At 50.1% G+C, this 17,082-nt stretch overlaps 1 protein-coding gene across 1 annotated transcript in view; it reads left to right on the forward strand.

Moving 5' to 3' along the window:
- The window catches only part of MNT (MAX network transcriptional repressor), a 33,698-nt gene that overhangs the window by 9,424 nt on the left and 7,192 nt on the right, over positions 1-17,082 (forward strand). The window contains exons 3-5 of the mRNA XM_071448194.1: positions 1,872-1,913; positions 2,591-2,702; positions 15,851-16,043. Coding sequence (XP_071304295.1) covers positions 1,872-1,913; positions 2,591-2,702; positions 15,851-16,043 — 347 coding nt within the window. The remainder of the gene's footprint in view (positions 1-1,871; positions 1,914-2,590; positions 2,703-15,850; positions 16,044-17,082) is intronic.

A 17,082-nucleotide genomic window follows, 5' to 3' on the forward strand; every position in this document is an offset into this window, starting at 1 on the left:
ATCCCAGCCCTGCATGTCTGATCTCAAGTGGTATCTCGTGTTATGTTTGGCAAAAGATCACTGCTTGTACTGGTCAGGGAAATCAAAGTGCACTGCTGCTTGTGGGAGCTTTCTTGAAAACTGGAATGGGATCTGGGAGATGTTATTCTGAGGACAGAGATCACCAGTTTCTCAGTGCTGTAAGTGCTAAGGGCCTCCTGCTTGCTCAGAATCTTGCAGCTGGAAGCGGCTGAAGACTATGTAGTCTGCCCTACCCTCTGACAGGACTTGTGGCTCTGATGTTGCTCCGGGTTAGTGTTTTTCTGGCTTGTTCTTAAGGACTTTGGCTGGTGGAGACCCTGCCTTCTCTGTAGGTGGTTGTTTCCAGACCACAGTATCCCAGTAGGGAGTCTGGTATTACTGCTTGTGGACTGGGAGAACAAACCATTCCCTTCTTTGCAGCAGTTTTACCTGTTTCCTTTGGCCCCTCAATTTTCCTGCAGCATAAGTGACCTGGATCTGTGCAGTCTTCCCTCCTGGCTGTGCTGTCTGGGCCCCTGTTCTGGCTGCCTGCAGCAAGGGGATGTCTCCTGGCAGTGGTGTTAGAGATGGTGGGTGAATGCCATGGGGACTGGTGGAGATGTATAGTGGACAGAAAAAAGGTTTATTAGGATGTACAGATCCCAAAATGCATAGAAACAGTGAAAGTAATGCAGATAGGAGTTTGTGAAGATAAAGGCTTCAGTAAAATGCCAGTGTAGTTCCTCTAAGCAGATTGAGATCTTCAGAGCCTGTCTGCTGCTGGAAGGGTCTGTTGGTCTGTGCACTAATGGAGAGAGCCCATCACTGAGGTTGTGTGGGTTCAGGAGCTGTGGAGGAGGTTTCTGCTGGCACATGGTGCCAGGGCAGGCTGCACAGGTTTGGCTGCCTGGGCTGTGGGCAGTGGGGTGGCTGCAAGTGCACCCACAAGCTGCTGCTGTGCTGCCAGACTGAGCTTTGCCCTGGGAGGTGGGGGGCTGTGGTGCCAGTGTGGAGCACAGCATCACCACTGTCTCTCCCCAGAAATGCTCCATAAGCACAGAAAAGATATCTTTTTCAGCCTGTAAATGTTTCACGGGGAAATGCTGTCAAATATTGGTGACAATTTATTAAATATTATTACCTCAATGTCCTGTACCATAATATAATTACTTTGCACAGTGTATGAAAGATTCTTGAAATCTCCACATCTGCTAATGTACCTTATCACTGAAAAACTGAGCTGAAAAACTGAGATAACATGAATTTGTTTGGCTTTTCCTAAAAATATTCCTCTGATTCAGAGAGTGTGTGGACTCCAACCCCAAAACCAGAAACTCATGCTGGTTTTTTCTTCAGCAGTGACTGGAGAATCCCTGTATTGCTTCATTCCATGTTTATCCTCATCTGTGTTGTTTCATGCACAGTAAAAATCCAAAGTTGGAAGTGTCTGCTCAATCCCATACGCTTGAATATGGAACTGCACAAACCTTGTCCCACTGGAGTGTAGGCATAGATCAGAACCAGGTCAGAATCTGGGCTCTCTGGGTCTGTACAAATACTTAAAATCCATACTTGGTGTCTTTCCCTGTTGGTAGTAGCCATGTGTGCACATATACACACACATCACACCTGTTTGTATCTTCTGTGCACTGTGTGCACAATGCTTGGTTCCTCTGATGCATGTGTAAAGTGTGGAGTTCATCTTGAAACAATGTAGGCAGGAATATATATGTACTTAATGTTAAACCAGTAATACATGAACACTTCTGCTGCTTTTGCATCTTGACATACAGACACTGCTGCAGGCACAGGTGCAAGGCAGGAGTTTTCAACCTGACACTGAGCTGATCTTTGTTCTGTTTGGGTTACAGGGTTGGGACCAGGGAAGTACATAATAAATTGGAGAAGAACAGGTGCGTAGAAAGCCAGGGGTTTGGGTTTTTTAATCGTAATTCCCCTCCTTTTTTTGGTCTATTGTCTGTCAATATTTGTTTGGCTTTGGCGGGTTTTTGTTTGTTTGCTTGCTTGTTTTTTAAACAGATAACCTGAATAAAATTCTTAGTGACTATTACTGAATCTTGCAGTATTGCTTGGCTTTCTTATAGCTTAATTCTGCATTTCTTGCTTCCCAATATGTTCTGTTTAACTGCACCATTGCATCCCAACCACCCTGATCCTGCAAAGCAGTAGCAGTGCATAACAGTGTGACTCTTTTGATTTAAAAAGAGTAAAATACCCCAAATGAGGGGTCAGTGTACAGTGTGAATACAGAATAAACATCAGTTTCTGACCCAAGACTCTACAAGCCTGACTAGCTAAATTGGAAGTATGGTGACAGTGAAAGTACCAGCACAGTGAGATGAGATATTTTATTTAAGGCTGCACGGTGTTCCTAACAAAGCTGGGGTAGAGCCCAGGCACAGCCCTGCTGGGTGAGCTGGCTCAGCTGTGACAGGCTGTGCTGGGGGGGGCTGCTATGCACAGGTGTAGGTGCTTTGCTGGATTAAGGCCCCAATTAAGCTCTCCCCTCCGTGGAATTGATTCCTGCTGTGTCTCCTGGCAGCTGACGACCCACCTGTGTTTTCTTTAGACGTGCTCATTTGAAAGAGTGCTTTGAGACATTAAAGCGCAACATCCCCAACGTGGATGACAAGAAGACCTCAAACCTCAGCGTCCTCAGGAGTGCCTTGCGATACATCCAGGTACGTGCAGCGCTCGTGGCGCTGGGCAGAGCCCAGAGCTGACTTGGGGTGCACAGAAACTCCCCCTCTGGGGGTTCTGGGTTAGCCCCACATCATCCTTGTCTGAAGTGGTGATGGCAGGGAGCAGATAATTCACGTGATCTTAGAGACCCAGGCTGAGTGAACTTCAGTTGTTTCCTTTTGGGCCCAGGTGAATTTTAATATGTATGGTTTGGGGAGGTTTTCTGTTTGCTTAACCAAAAGACAGATTTCGGTAAAGATTTGGTATGTCTCAAAATTTTGATGAGGGGGACATGTGAGTACAAGTCATTTGCTTGGAGGCAAGGAAAGCTGAGAATCTGAGGCTGCAGCAAGAGGCTGTAGGTGGATGGGGCACCACCAGGAGTGAATCTGGGAGAAAGCACGGGCGAAAATCAGTTGTGTTTGTAGCTGGAGGGAAATAAGTGTTAGTGTTTGCTTGTTTAATGTTTGGGAAAGTGGTTAATGGTAGCACAAAAGAAATTGTTGTAGATGTCCCCTGTGAATGTGAAATCAGTAGTATGTAAGGCAGTTAAAATTCATTTGGAAACTGGAAGAGTTGCTGCAATTACAATGCAAATAGAGACCTAGTACACCTTGTACATTTTGACTGGAATAAAAGGTGCTGAGGATTGATCACAATGGTCTTTTCCACAGTAAAATGTAATCTTTTCTCACTTTGTTTCCATTTTTCCTCAGCCACTCTCAAACACCATTTCCCTCTGGTGTTCCGAATTGATTATTCACTTCAGCTTTGCTTTGGAGAGTCAGTAATGCCTCAGAGTAGTTCAGCCCTCCTCTTAGTTTTCACCAGCAGCTTCCCTCGGAGAGACTTTGGTTGGGGCAAATTCTGACTGTACCCATCCACTCTCTGTGTTGCTCAAAAAAGTGGTTTTTGGGGGTGTGGTTGTACTGAGGCCTAATGGGCTTTAGAGAAGATCTGAGCCTTTCTTTGGGTTTTGGCAGGCTGATGTTGTAGTTTGCAGGAGGAACCTCTCTGACGGCCAGTGTGGGGTGCACAGTCCTGGCCAGGACTGCCTGGCTGTGGCTGTCCGTCGGTCGGTGCGCAGTCTGTCCGTCGGTCGGTGCGCAGTCTGTCCGTCGGTCGGTGCGCAGTCTGTCCGTCGGTCGGTGCACAGTCTGTCCGTCGGTCGGTGTGCAGTCTGTCCGTGGCTGTCGGTCGGTGCGCAGTCTGTCCTGGCTGTGGCTGTCCGTCGGTCGGTGTGCAGTCTGTCCTGGCTGTCCGTCGGTCAGTGTGCAGTCTGTCCATGTCTGTCCGTCGGTCGGTGTGCAGTCTGTCCTGGCTGTCTGTCGGTCGGTGTGCAGTCTGTCCTGGCTGTCCATCGGTCAGTGTGCAGTCTGTCTGTCGGTCGGTGTGCAGTCTGTCCTGGCTGTCTGTCGGTCACTGTGCAGTCTGTCTGTCGGTCACTGTGCAGTCTGTCCTGGCTGTCTGTCGGTCACTGTGCAGTCTGTCCTGGCTGTCTGTCGGTCGGTGTGCAGTCTGTCTGTCGGTCGGTGTGCAGTCTGTCTGTCGGTCGGTGTGCAGTCTGTCCTGGCTGTCTGTCGGTCGGTGTGCAGTCTGTCTGTCGGTCGGTGTGCAGTCTGTCGGTCGGTCGGTGTGCAGTCTGTCCTGGCTGTCTGTCACTCAGCCGGGTGCTCCCACAGCCGGTTCTCTCCGGGCGTGGCAGGGAAGGTCACGCTGCCCTCGGGCCGTACCAGCGTTTGCCTCCACGTGTGTGGGGAGCACATGGCGAGCACACGGCCCTGCTGCTGTGGTGTGAGCTGGCACTGACCCGGCCCCCAGGCAGGGCTGGCCGGCTGCCCACGGGCGGTGACGTTGTGTAAGGTTGTGTAACCTCCTCGCCGCATCGCCTTCTCCTCCTCATCCTCTCTGGCAGCTGCTCAGGGAGTATCCCGGGCACTGTTTTCCTTGGCAGCACCAAAGCCGTGGGTCTGTGATTCAGTCACAGGATTCAATTGTGCTAAAAACCCAGATTACTAGAAATCTGATTTGAAATTTCAGCATTCAGAAACAAAACTTGTCTTTTAAATTTTTTTTTTACTGCAGTTTGAATTCAGGTTTGATCTGTTTCAACATAACTAACATCTATCAGTGTGGGGATGGCCGCCAATCATGTGCCAGGCTCCATGTGTTTCACTCACAGGCTCAGTTTTTCCCTTGAAAAGAGAACAGGGCAATTGTACAAAGGAGATTTAAAAGTAAAAGCTCTTACTCTCAGGATAGCAAAGTAGTTTTTCACTAAAGGGAAAAAAAAAAGCTCAGGAAACTCAAACTCAGATGAGCCTCGCAGGGGAGGGGTACAGCACCAGCCAAAGCTGCACGGCGGCTGTTCTGCTCCTGCAGGCACTGTGACAGTACACTGATTGTTGCAGCCTCTCTTCCTACAGAATCCTTCCTTCCCCCCTTCCCAGCTGGAACTTCTTAGAAACAGACTGTTTGTTTCCTTGGCTGGATTTAAATATTTGTATCTGCATCAAATCAGATAAGTTAGAAAGTTAAATTCTGAACTTCCCATAGAGCTGTCATTTTAATTTATCCTTGGACCTGGGCTTGTGCTCTGCTACAGTAAATTAGAATTTGCAATTAGGCACACTGTTGCACAAAGGAAATGGGGCCCAACGCAGCTGGAAGTTAATAATCCCTTTAGCTGGTGATTCAGCCTGAGGCAGTGTGGGCTGTTGTGCTGCAGCTCTCAGCTGAGGAGGGTGTCCTGTGGGTCCAGCAGCACGGTGGGCTCCAGACCCTGGCACACAGCTGCAGCCAAGTCTGTTTTATGTGGGCCACCTCGGCTCTTGGTCTTCACTTTGCTGCCTGCACAACCTGAGTGGAAATGTGGAGACCTCTGGGAAGTTTGTAAGGTGCATGGAGCGATGTGGAAAAAAACTACAGTGAGAATAAAATGCTGTTTGCTTTGAGAGAGCAGTGCCCTGTCCCCTGGCTGTGTCCTGAGCAGTGTCCCAGCAGAGGACAGGCCTGTCCTCCCCGGAGCCCCTCTGGCTGTGCCCATGCCAGGAGGGCAGCAGGGAGTGCCCAGCCTGGTACATGTCAGATGTGGCTCACAGCCCGTGCAGCTGGGCTGGCTTTTGCCCTCTCAGGAGGATTCCTGCCCCCTGGGAAATGGAATCATCTTTGGAAGCTAACTGAAGCCCTGAAGCAAGGCTGCTACTCCGTGTTCTCAAACTGTGCCTGTCACTGGGGCACCTGAGCACCCTCCAGTTTTGGGGGTTATTTTCTGCTGTACATGTGGTGTCAGATGACATCCAGGTGATTTGCTCACCAGGTGACACTGGGACAACTGGCACACAGCCCAGCCCAACCCATCAGTCTTCAGTTGTGCTGCAGGTCCTGCTTGCTGGCCAGTTTCCCCAGTACAGTTGAAACGCTGACTAAATAACAAGGTGCTTTCAAAGTCTGAGATGCAGCTGAGCTTCCCAGGGCATGCAAAACACAAAGAGCAAAAGTCTTTGGAAGGTGTGGAAGCAAGGCACTGCTGTGATCCCAGCCCCTGCACGTGCTGCTCGGCTGTGGCAGAGGCACTGGGGGCTGCTGTGGTGGCAGATGGGCCTGGTCCTGCAGAGCAGTTTTGGCTCTCTTTGTGAAATAGACTTTGCTTACTGATTCACAGAAGTCCTCTGGCAGCCCTGCTTGTAGTGTTAGAGACAAAACGTAGCTGTAGTGAACTAAGGATTTCTAGTATGGCCAGTTTGTCATTATTACCTTGGGAAAGGGCAGGAAGGATGAAATTTCCTTATGCCTTACCTGTGCTCACTAGTGTTGCTAATCATTTATGGTGTTGAAGTTGTTTATCCTCACGTCATCTCCCTCGTCTTCTCAAACTGCCTGCACTAACAGTTGTGTCCCTAAGAGAGATACAGTTTCCTGTTCATGCCAACAGTAATCAACAGATTTGACTCCCTTCGGGGTAGAATGAATCCAGAGTACTATCCAAGGATGCCTTAGTGCATGTAAAAATCCTTTGTGAAGCCCTTTTTAAGCTGATCTTGTGGACATGTGAACAGACCAGATACTGGTTTTACATTGGTTAAATTTTCCTTTTAAGATTCACAGCATCTCTTTGTCTTCTAGTTTGTTTTATTTATCGGTCACTTCACTGGTGCCTGAGCACAGTCATTCATCCCTGTCTGTGTAGAGAACCAGAGCAAGGCCAGTGAATTTTTGGGTGCCATAGCAGTGCCTGATTTGGGCGTTGATGGGTGCAGAGGGCCCTGCAGCTGTGCCAGCTCCTGGTGCAGGGAGGTGCTGGACTGCAGACACAAACCACAGGTCTGACAATGGTTGTGACTAAAGACCAGAACTCATTTACATTCAGGCACTGTTGTGACTAGATTATTGATCAAAATGCATAAACCAAACTGTGCTGCTGAATCCTGTTAAGTTCCCCACCTCGACGAGGATGGCTGTAACTGTTATTTTTAATTCTGTGCCAGCTGTGAGGTGAATAGACTCATCTTCTGTAAAACTTGTCTAGTAAGAGTGGGGTCCATCAGTACCTGCCATGCCTCCCACACGTGAGCAGTGTTCAGATGCCAAGCTGTGCTGCTTCATGGTGTTTACCTGACCTGATCCGCTGATTCTATCTTGTCTAATTAGCCTGAATCTCAGTGTCAGTAATGAAGGCCTGCAGCATCCATGGGCTGTGGCCATGCAATGTGGTGTCATCTGTAGATTTCAGAAAGTGACAAGAAATAAGACCTTAAAAAAACCCACTGTTTAATTCCCTGCTGTTCCTCCAGCTGCAGCAGGACCTGTCTGTAGGGAGGCTCATCCAGGGAGCCATCAGGGCATTTTTATTTGCAGGATTGGCCACAAAACATGTCCTGTAATAGTGATTAAAAATGTCCAGCATTTGGAACTTGTTGAGTAATTTGAGCTGTTTCTTAACCATTGCCAAGAGGGATAGTGATTTTTTTTAAAGTATCTCAGTCATTACTTGTACATGAGAATTTGGAAAGGGTGAATGGAATTATAAATCTGTCAGTGTGTTTGTAATTGTCAGAGAATCCACACCTGTTCCACTGCTGTCATTTAAGTAGTAGTTTAAGAAGCACTCGGGGTTGTAAAAACCAAACCAGCCTGTAAGGGGACTGCAGCCCAGGGTTTGGGAATGCTGCTGCATGGTAGCTGGTGTGTTTGGGGGCTGTTGCTTGTTCTGGTTGCCACCTGCTGTGGGAGCTGGCATGGGAGGAGAGACAGCGCGTGGGCCCTAACGAGAGTAGGGATAATTACAGCGTGGTTGCATGGGCTCTATTTTATGTGTGACGTTGCAGGAGTCGCCTGTCTTTGAAACACAGCAAAAGCCCCAAACAAAGCAAAGGCAGCCCCTCAGCCCAGCAGAGGAGCTGCAGCGAGGGCAGCAGGGGCATGTGGGTGCCACGGCACGGAGGGCAGCTGTGCCAACAGCAGGGCAGCCCCACTCTCCTGCACAGACAGAGGTTTGCACCCAGGCACAGCTCTGCCTCATGGCCTCACGCAGGTGCTGGAGTGGGTTTGCCTTTAACAGCCGGGTTTGTGTCCTCCCACTGCCACCGCGGCCCTGCCAGCGAGGGAGAAGGATGGAGAGCAATCCTCTGGTGACCCAGATCTGCTCTGTGGGCCGTGGGTGGAGCTGCTGGGGTGTGAGTAAGTGGCACTGACCTCCTTAGGTGCATGGGGAAACAGGAAGGAGAGGTGGTGCGGAGGATGGCGCATCTCTGAGTCACCGGCCCTCGGACCTGCTGCTGTGCTGTGGGGGAGTGCTGCTGTCAGAGCCCTTGGCTCCTGGCACCAGCATCACCTGCCAGAACTATTCTGGGAGAAGCCCTCACTTCCCTGCTCCCTGGACAGGGTCCCTTCAGGTGTGCAGCTTACCTGTGCCGTGTGCCTGTTGGCTGAGCCAGGGTGTAGGAATGGGAACAAAGGGAGGGCTGCGCCCAGGACCCATCCAAAACTCTGCCTTGGCTCCTGCAGCAGCTGCTCAGATCTGCCTGCAAGGAAAATACAGAAGCACTGCAGCAAGTGGATGTAGGGATAAAGTGTCTGCTCAGAAATCTCCTCCTCACGCCTGGCAGACAGCTCTGGCTGTGGCTCCAAGGCATAAACCCGCCTGTTGCCCTCTGGAGCTGCTGTCCATGCATCATCACAAAGGCTTGGGAAGAGCTTTGGGGTCCTGCATCCAGCAGTCGTGTTGTTAATAATAATAATAATAATCCCTTCTTGAGATGCAGCATGCTTCATTTCGGTTTGCAGAAAATGATGACACTTAATCTCAAAAGCATATTTCCCACAATTCTTTTTCATTTCAATTTTTTTTAAAATTTAGATGTGCAGAATTAAATTTGAAATTAAAAATTATCAAGTTTTAATTTCTCAAGTTATTTTAATTTTTTTGGGATCATTTTCTAAATAACAAACACACCATGGTATTTCAGGGTCTTTGGGGCTTCTGGAATCCACTGGAATCATTAGAAATATCTCATTTGTTTCCTGAACAACAGAGACTGGTTAAAAAATAAAAATAGGAAAAGCAAAAGACATGGCCAAACTGAACACCAAGTGATTGCAAATCATACTTCAGTTATTGTAAAATTGAATTTCTTGTGTCCTTGGGAGTCATATCAAGGCATTAAACCACATCTGCTTACCTGGTGACAGCCAGCATGGGGCCAGTAACTGGCCTGGGGATGGCTCTGCTTTTCCTTGCTTTGCTGTACTGTGGGTTCCAGTTGGTTACTGCCTTTTTGTTTTGCTTTTTGGGGGTTTTTTTGGTGGTTTGTTCGTTGTTTATTTTCTTCTGAATTTATTTTTTGTCTTCCTGATTTGGATCATTCCTGCTCTCTGCCCCAGTGACTGTTTGTACTTTGTCCAGAGTGCGGTGCTTCAGGAGGCTGACTCTGACAGGTCGGTGCAAACAGCCACGTTCCAGCCTAGTTTTGATCACAGATTAAGGCCTGATGTCTTTTTTTATCAGGAGCCTGAAGTGCAGTTATCAGTGCGAAATGATAAATGTAAATACCAATGCATGTTCTCGTTTTCCATGATTGCTCCAGGCGTATTTCCTATTCTTGGAAGTATTTCTGTCTAGAAGTTCATCCCTACGCCTGCAGCCAGGTTGAGCAGTGGTGGGTGGTGCCCACCCTGCTGGGACCTGCTGAAAGGTGGGTCCAGCCTGTGCAGTGAGGATGGGCTCCTTGCCTCTAGTCCCTGTGCTCGTGGGGCTGAGGTCACCTCCCAGGACACAGCAGCTCTCCTTGGCTGCTGTCCTCGTCCTGGGCTCGGCCACTGGGAGTGCTGGGTCACGAGGCTGCTGGCAAACACCCACGGCCTGGCTGTCGGTGCAGGGCTCGCACTCACGGGGAGCCAGGGGCTGTCTCTGCTTCACCTTGCAGGCTTTACTCTGGTTTAGCTCCTGGTGTGAAGTTTGAGTTTGAAATCTTGAGAGGCTGAAGCTGGGGCACGAGCACTGGGAGCCTGAAGTCCTTGTGCTGTGGCTGCCCCCATTTGCACACAGTCCCCTGGGGACCGGTCATGGTGAGACCCTCGCCCCGCTCTCCGGCGCTGAGCACAGTCTGTTAACATCTCAGGGCTTTGGGTCAAGCCCCTTGTGATTTTAGCTTGCGTTTGGGGAAAGCAGGACTGTGGTCCTGTGCTGGGCGGGGGCTCCTGAGGCACGGGCTGCAGTGGGGTGTGGCTGTGGGTGCTGGCAGTGCCCGTAGTGCTGACATGCTCTGTGGTGGTGCCCTGGTGCCCCACCTGTGCTTTGCTGTCAGTGGTACCGGGCCAGCACATCCGGCATCACTGCGGGATCTCATCTCTGAGAGCCGGCAGAATGAAGCAGTTGCCATGGAAACCATGGCTTTGGTTCCCGTGGCAACCAGCCGGGGTTCACACACGGCTGCTTCTTGCAGACAGAGGGGCTGGTCGGCACCGGCGGGCAGGGACGGGGTCTGGCGGGTGCTGGCACCTTGGAGGGTGCAGGGGTGGCTGCAGAGGCTGGGGACGCCGGCCTGGTGCCGGGGGAGCTGGCTCCTCACCTTGCCAGCCCCGCAGGCCCTGCTCCTTGGCAGCAGGTCGGGTGGGCTTGGGGCAAGCGCTCGGTGTCGGTGCTGTGCCGTGAACAAACTGCTTGTGGCAGCTGAGCAACACAGACAAATTAGCACCATTCGAATCAGGAATGCCCAGAGTTCATAGGAGTGATGGAAAATCCCCAGATCCTACAGGTGAGTGCCTTGGCCAGTGGAGTTTTGGCAGCTGGGGCTGTTTGGGTTCCATTTGGGACTCTGTGGGAGCAGCTTGTTCCCCAGCATCCCTCTGGTCCTGGTTGGAACATTTTTGGAGTCAGGCTGGTGGATTCTTGCTCCTGCTGTGAATCTCCTGCACTATGGCAGTCCCAGCAAGAATAAGATCCTTAGGATGTAGGTTTTTCTCCATTACATATAGGAATCAAAGCTCTGTGCAGCAGTGGAGAGCCTGACCAGCTGGTCTGGTCTGTGCTGGAGGTCCTGCAGCTCAGTGGCAACTGAGGAGCCCCTGGCTCAGCATGTCCCTTTCTCTGGCACCAGGTGTGATCCCCAGAGCAGAGAGTTAAAGATTATCTGGCTCAAAATTGCAAATCACTCTCCTGATTGCTTATTGATGAGGTATTTTCAATCAGCAAATGTTACAGAAGAAAAGAGCTGAAATATGCTTTGGAAAACTCATAATTGAAAGTGTGTTTTTAAACGGCTAATAAAATGTTTATGAGGGGAGCTGTGTAATAAGGCCTTTTAAACCTCTCCAATGCCAGCCACAGGGCCAGCAGCATTCCTGAGGCAGGTGCAGGGAAGGCGTTGGGGGCTTTATTTCTGTCTTGACAGGAGAGTGAGCAATTTAATTACAGACGGCTATAAAATGGAAAATTCTTTGCAGTGACAAATGACTGTTGCTATACAAGGAGAGCAGGAGTTGGTGTATGGTTTGTTTACCAAATGATGACAGGGAGATGCACACAAGGACCAAAGAGTGGCTGCAAACCAGCCAGGATAGTGGGCACAAAGTGGGGAAGAGTTACCAGTGGAATTGTGTCAGGCCTTTGCTGTCACTGCAGTCATCTGGTCTCGCTTCAATAATCCAGGTGCACAAAGGCTGCCAAGGAGCTGACAGGTACAGGAGGAGAATCAGATACTCTAGGGGAGAAAAAGCAAACCCACATGTGGATTTTAATTTGGTTGCTGGTGTTTAAATAAAAGATGAAGGGACTCACCACTGCCCTTGTGTCCTTGTCACAGCTTCCACCTGCTCATGGAGCAGCCCCTGCTGTGCCCGTGGAGTGCTGCCTGCCAGGGAGGGCCAGGCCCTTGCTCTGCTGCAGAGGGCTCACTCAGCTTAAGCTCAGCAGAACTGAGAGTGTTCAGAGAGGAACATATCTGCTTTCACCAGAGCCAGCAGTTGATTTGCAAAATTTACCAAGCATCAAAAGCCATAGATGGATTCACAAGAGTATGAGGAAATCCATTATTTCTTCCTGGGGTAGCTCAGCTTCCCCCTTGGCATGGCCAGGGCCTACTCTTTTAAGTGATGATCATGTGGAATTTATTTTAAGGGTGAAAAATAAAAGAGTTCTGAAGTCATAGCTTCTGTAGGTTCCTCACACTGCAGTGTAACAGTTGCCTGGGCAACCAGGGTTCCCAGTTGCTTAACAGGAAAAAAAGAAATGCTGCAATGATGGAGATGCAGACGTAAGAAGGAGGGTCTGTGCTGGAGCCTGGTGCTTACAAAGAGCAGTCTGGGATGGGGTGGCCTCAGTGAGAGGCCACCCCCAGCTTTGGGCTGCCCTCTGCAAACAGAACAGAGCTTGAGGGCCATGCCTGGCCTTCCTGGGACCAGCCCAGCCTGGCCTCTCCCTGAGGAAGTGGGAAAACAGAAATGCAGGTAACTTCAGTGATTTTTCTGCTGTGGAGAAACAGGATCAGTATTTCATGAGCCAGGTTAAGTGTGTGTCCTTCAGGATCTTGGCAAGCACCTTAACTGTCCTCCCAGGTGCCAGCACCAGATGTGAACCCTTGTCATGGTCCTTCCCAGTGGCTCTGGAGGTGGGTCAGGTGGCAGCTCCTGCCCTGCAGCTCACCCAGGCCTCTGCCTTACTGAAATTTCAAAGGAAAGGTGGTTAGGCATTTGTATGAATTTGTTTTATCAAAATTTTATTCTCAATTACTGTGTTGTTTGTAGTTTTAGGATCCCCTCTTCCCTTCTCAGTGCTACCATTACATTCCCATTCTGTTGGAAAATTGCAAAGGCTTGGGTCTGGGGAAAAGTGTCTGTGTGGTTATATGTCATTTTAAAGCATCTGGTTTTGTATTGCATGGGATCCATGGTGATAGTGCTGACAGAAACTCCTGTTTTGGAAAAACATCCTGGGGATCAGTGGGAGTCTCTGAAGGTTTTGATGTGCCAGGGCAGGTCAGTGACCGCAGTCCCAATGACTCAGGGCTGGCTGTCACTGTGGACTTTGTGTTGACTGACGGGAAATCCTGGCACCTGATGTGGGCAGGATGACTTGCAGAAAATAATCTGCCAGGAGGCAGGTGCCAGGAGCTGTGTGTGCCCGCAGGAGAGCCACGGAGGCACAGGGGTCCCTGCTCCCTGTCCCTCCACGGGTGCTCCTTTCTGCAGTGGGGCCAGGGCTGTTCTTGCTCCAAGGCTCAGCTCCCAGTGCAGGGCACACTCCCAGTCCCTGCAGAGCCTGGGAGGGGACTGCACCCAGGTGTACCTGCAGAGAGTGGGCAGTGCTGGGGGAGGAGCTCAGAGGAGAGGGAAGAGGGCTCCAGTTAATCCCGCCCAGTTCATTATTAGGCCAGAGCAGCTCAGCCTGGAGATGCATCTTTACCAAGTGAGCTCTGGTGAATTGCATCCCAGAATAGGTTTTGAAAGATTACGTGTGCCTCCAGCCCATCTGCTGCTCCAGCCTCCCCAGCAGCTCAGCTCCCCTTGGAGAGCACCCAGCCGTGCTGCAGCCCTGGGAGGAGATGCAGACCCAGCAAGGGGCTGCCGGGAGCTGGCGCCCAGTCAGGAGCTGGGACTGCTGGCACTGAGGGAGGCAGGGCCCACAGGGCTGGGCTTGGAGCAGTGCCATGTCCCAAGGCCTGTGGAGTGCCTGCAGAGTGACACAGTGAACTCCTGGCGCTCTTGGCTGGGAGACTCGTCCTGTGCTTGCTAAGGGTTTGCCTGCCTTCCCGGTAATTAAAAGTTTGTAACTAATTACCAGCTGCCCTGCTCATACTTTGCAGTAGTGCTTTCCCCCGGTGCTGGGAGTCTCCTCTGGCAGCAGGGAGTGAAGCCAGATCTGTTTGAATATGCGTGTGCTGTGCCCGCTGCGGGGATTTCTGCCTGCTCCTCTCCTGTCCTCTCGTGCCCTGTGTGGAGAGCAGCTTTGGGGAGATGCTGCAGAGAGGGACTGGGCTCATGTTTGCACAGCAGGTTTAGTCTCAGCCTTTCTTCTACTTGCCTCTTTCCTGATGACATAGTGAGGGGAAGACATTCAGACAAGTTGCATGCAAGTCTTGCGTGTTTAAACCTGATCCAGGAGTATGCACCTTCCTCATCATCTTCCCTCCATCACTCCCTGTCTCACCCACACCCCTTTGCAAGGCAATCAGAGCACACACAGCACATGACTTTTCTGGGTCAGGCAAAATGCTTTGGCTGCACTCAACAGGAAACAAACTTTAAAACTAGCCTGTGGATTTGGGCCTCAGCCACATGGGAATCTCTGGGCTACAGGTCAGGGCTGGTGCAGAGCCAGGATTCCAGGAGTCCCCATCCTTCCTTTCTGGCTGTCCCCATGGCTACTTCCCTGCCGTGGGCTGCTGGGCTTGCCCAGGACATGGTGTTGGTCTCTCTGCTGCCTGTTCGGCTTGAAAAGCAACAGGAGAGAATGAACTGCCCCCTTTGCCTGAAAACCCTCTGTTTTGAGGAGCTTTTAGCTGATCTGGAGGGAGAGGAGCTGTCTCCATTGATGCACCTGCAGTGGTTGTGCCCTGCTAACATACATTGTTTGGCTCTTTTAAAAATACTTCCTTTATTGCTGTTACTGGGACAAAGGTAGCGGCAGGAGCTGCCCTAATCTGCGTTGCCTTAGGCTGCATTAAAAGCTGGCTTTTAATGGCTTTAAGGTCCTTCCCAGCAAACCTGAGAGCTACAACACCAGCAGATCGATTGAAAGGCGTGAGGTCAGGCTCTGATTGTACTCATCCTGGAGAAACTGAGAGAAATAAAGAGATGTGTTATACCATGAGCCTGGTCCTCTGCCAGGTGTGGGGTTTGCTTTTGAGCTCAGTGCTTGCTAGCAGTGAGGGAACAGGAGCGTCCATGTGGGCTCTGTGTGGCTGGTATTTTCAGAAGTATGTGTGGGATTTAAATTCCCAGTGTTGAAACTTAACTTGAGAAAATGGAGAGTCTGTATGTGGTTTTACAGATTTCACCTAATTTTGTCTCTTATGCATATAGTAAGTGTGGCCCTGGGCTGAGGGACCAGGTCCCTGACTGTGCAGTGCTATACTGATTTAAAAACTCATAAAACAGGCCTTGGAATAGTAGGTCCCCCTTGGGGAGTGTGGTTTGTATTTCCCAGCAGTAATGCTGGGCAGTGTGGGGCATTTCTCTGTGTTGTGCTGACTGATGCAGCAGCTCCCCTGACCTTCCCAATGGATGTGGTGATTGCCAGCACCAAGGGGCATTAGCAGGAGAGGACAACAAACACCCTTCCTTCCTGTTTGACCTCAGGATTTCCCCGTGATGCAGGGGCTTGTACCTTCCACCATCTCCTCTAGGTCAGGAGCTCTTGCTCAGAAGCTCATCAGTACTTAGGCTTTTTCTTTCCTTCTAAGCATTTCCATTTTGAGGGCTTACCAGTTTTCCCTCAGCAGATGTTCAACCAGAGCAATACTTTATGTGCCAGCTCTTGTCCTTCCCTTTCTGCCCGCATTTGGTAGGTGTAAATGTACCTGAGCATGTTTTACACCAGCATAACTGGCAGTATGAAATAATGAGCTGTGGACATGGGAGTGACCAGATTAGTGTAGGTTATTCTTGTCTTTGTTCTCATGATATTTCTTTTTCTTTCCTTCGACTTCAGACTTTAAAGAGGAAGGAAAAAGAATACGAACACGAGATGGAGCGGCTGGCGAGGGAGAAGATCGCCACACAGCAGCGGCTGGCAGAACTGAAGAACGAGCTGAGCCAGTGGATGGATGTTTTGGAGATTGACAGAATTATTCGACAGACAGTTCAGCCAGAGGATGACCAGGCATCTACCTCGACAGCATCAGGTACCCATAACTGTTCTCTTTTTTTCGTAATTATCTTGGAATGTCATTGACACAGTTACATGGAGTGGTAGGGATCTTCATTCAGCAGCATCAGGGTTTCTTTGCATTCAGAATAAAGTAAAAGGTTTTGGAGTTTTTGTAATGATTGATGTTGCTAACAACACACGGCTGCTCATGTGAAGTAAACTGAAACTTGTGCATCAGTGTCAGGTAGATACAACGTGCAGGTTTGCACATCCAACCTGCTTGTGGAGATAAATCCTTGCTTTCCAAACTTAGCTCTTTTCTTGCACAGTTCTGCAGCCCTGCTCATTAGAAGTGGGCATCCTGGTGTATTTGTGTGGATGTGTGAGGGTGTTCAGCACATACAGAAGAAGGATTTGGTACAGGGAGGATCACCAGAGCATTTGGACAACTTGATGAGCCTTCACATTGCGTGAGGAGGATTCACAGTGAAGATGAAATGACACTAATGGATATCTGACATGCGGTTCCAGTGAGAGTTTCTGTGAGATAGGAGAATGCACGCTTCTCTCCACGCCAGGGATCTGCAGCAGGAAGAGTAGGCAGTCTGTGGATGTAGAGCTTTCCAGAGACACGGAGGCTGTAGCAGTGCAAAAGCATTCCCAGCAGTTCCTTCAAGTCAGCATTTGCTCCTGGCATGCCAGACAGATGATATGGCAGGTTCTGGGAAGGGAAGACCTGAGTTTGTTCAGGCTCATCACCTCTGATGGTAGGAGCAGCTCCCGGTGTAGTCTGATGGAAGTTGAGAGTCCCAGTGCTTTGTCCTTACAAGTGCCAGCTGTTCCCTCTGCAGTGGCCTCTGCTGAAAGTGACCACATCAAGCTGCTGCTTCCCAGAGCTTGAGAAGGGGAAGTGGCTTCCTGGTGTTCCTGCTGCTTCTGTGTCTCCTGAGATTTTTATTCTTTGCTGCATGGCTGGCACTAGAACAGGCAGTGCAGGGTGCCGGGCTTGTCTTCCTGATCCCAGGGCTTGTATGTTCCTGTTTTATGCTTCCTTAGTTCCTGGACTAGACAAG

This window comes from Agelaius tricolor, unplaced genomic scaffold, assembly GCF_023055355.1.
Source record: "Agelaius tricolor isolate 1412-34295 unplaced genomic scaffold, bAgeTri1.0.p SCAF_25, whole genome shotgun sequence".
In the NCBI taxonomy this organism is placed as follows: Eukaryota; Metazoa; Chordata; class Aves; order Passeriformes; family Icteridae; genus Agelaius; species Agelaius tricolor.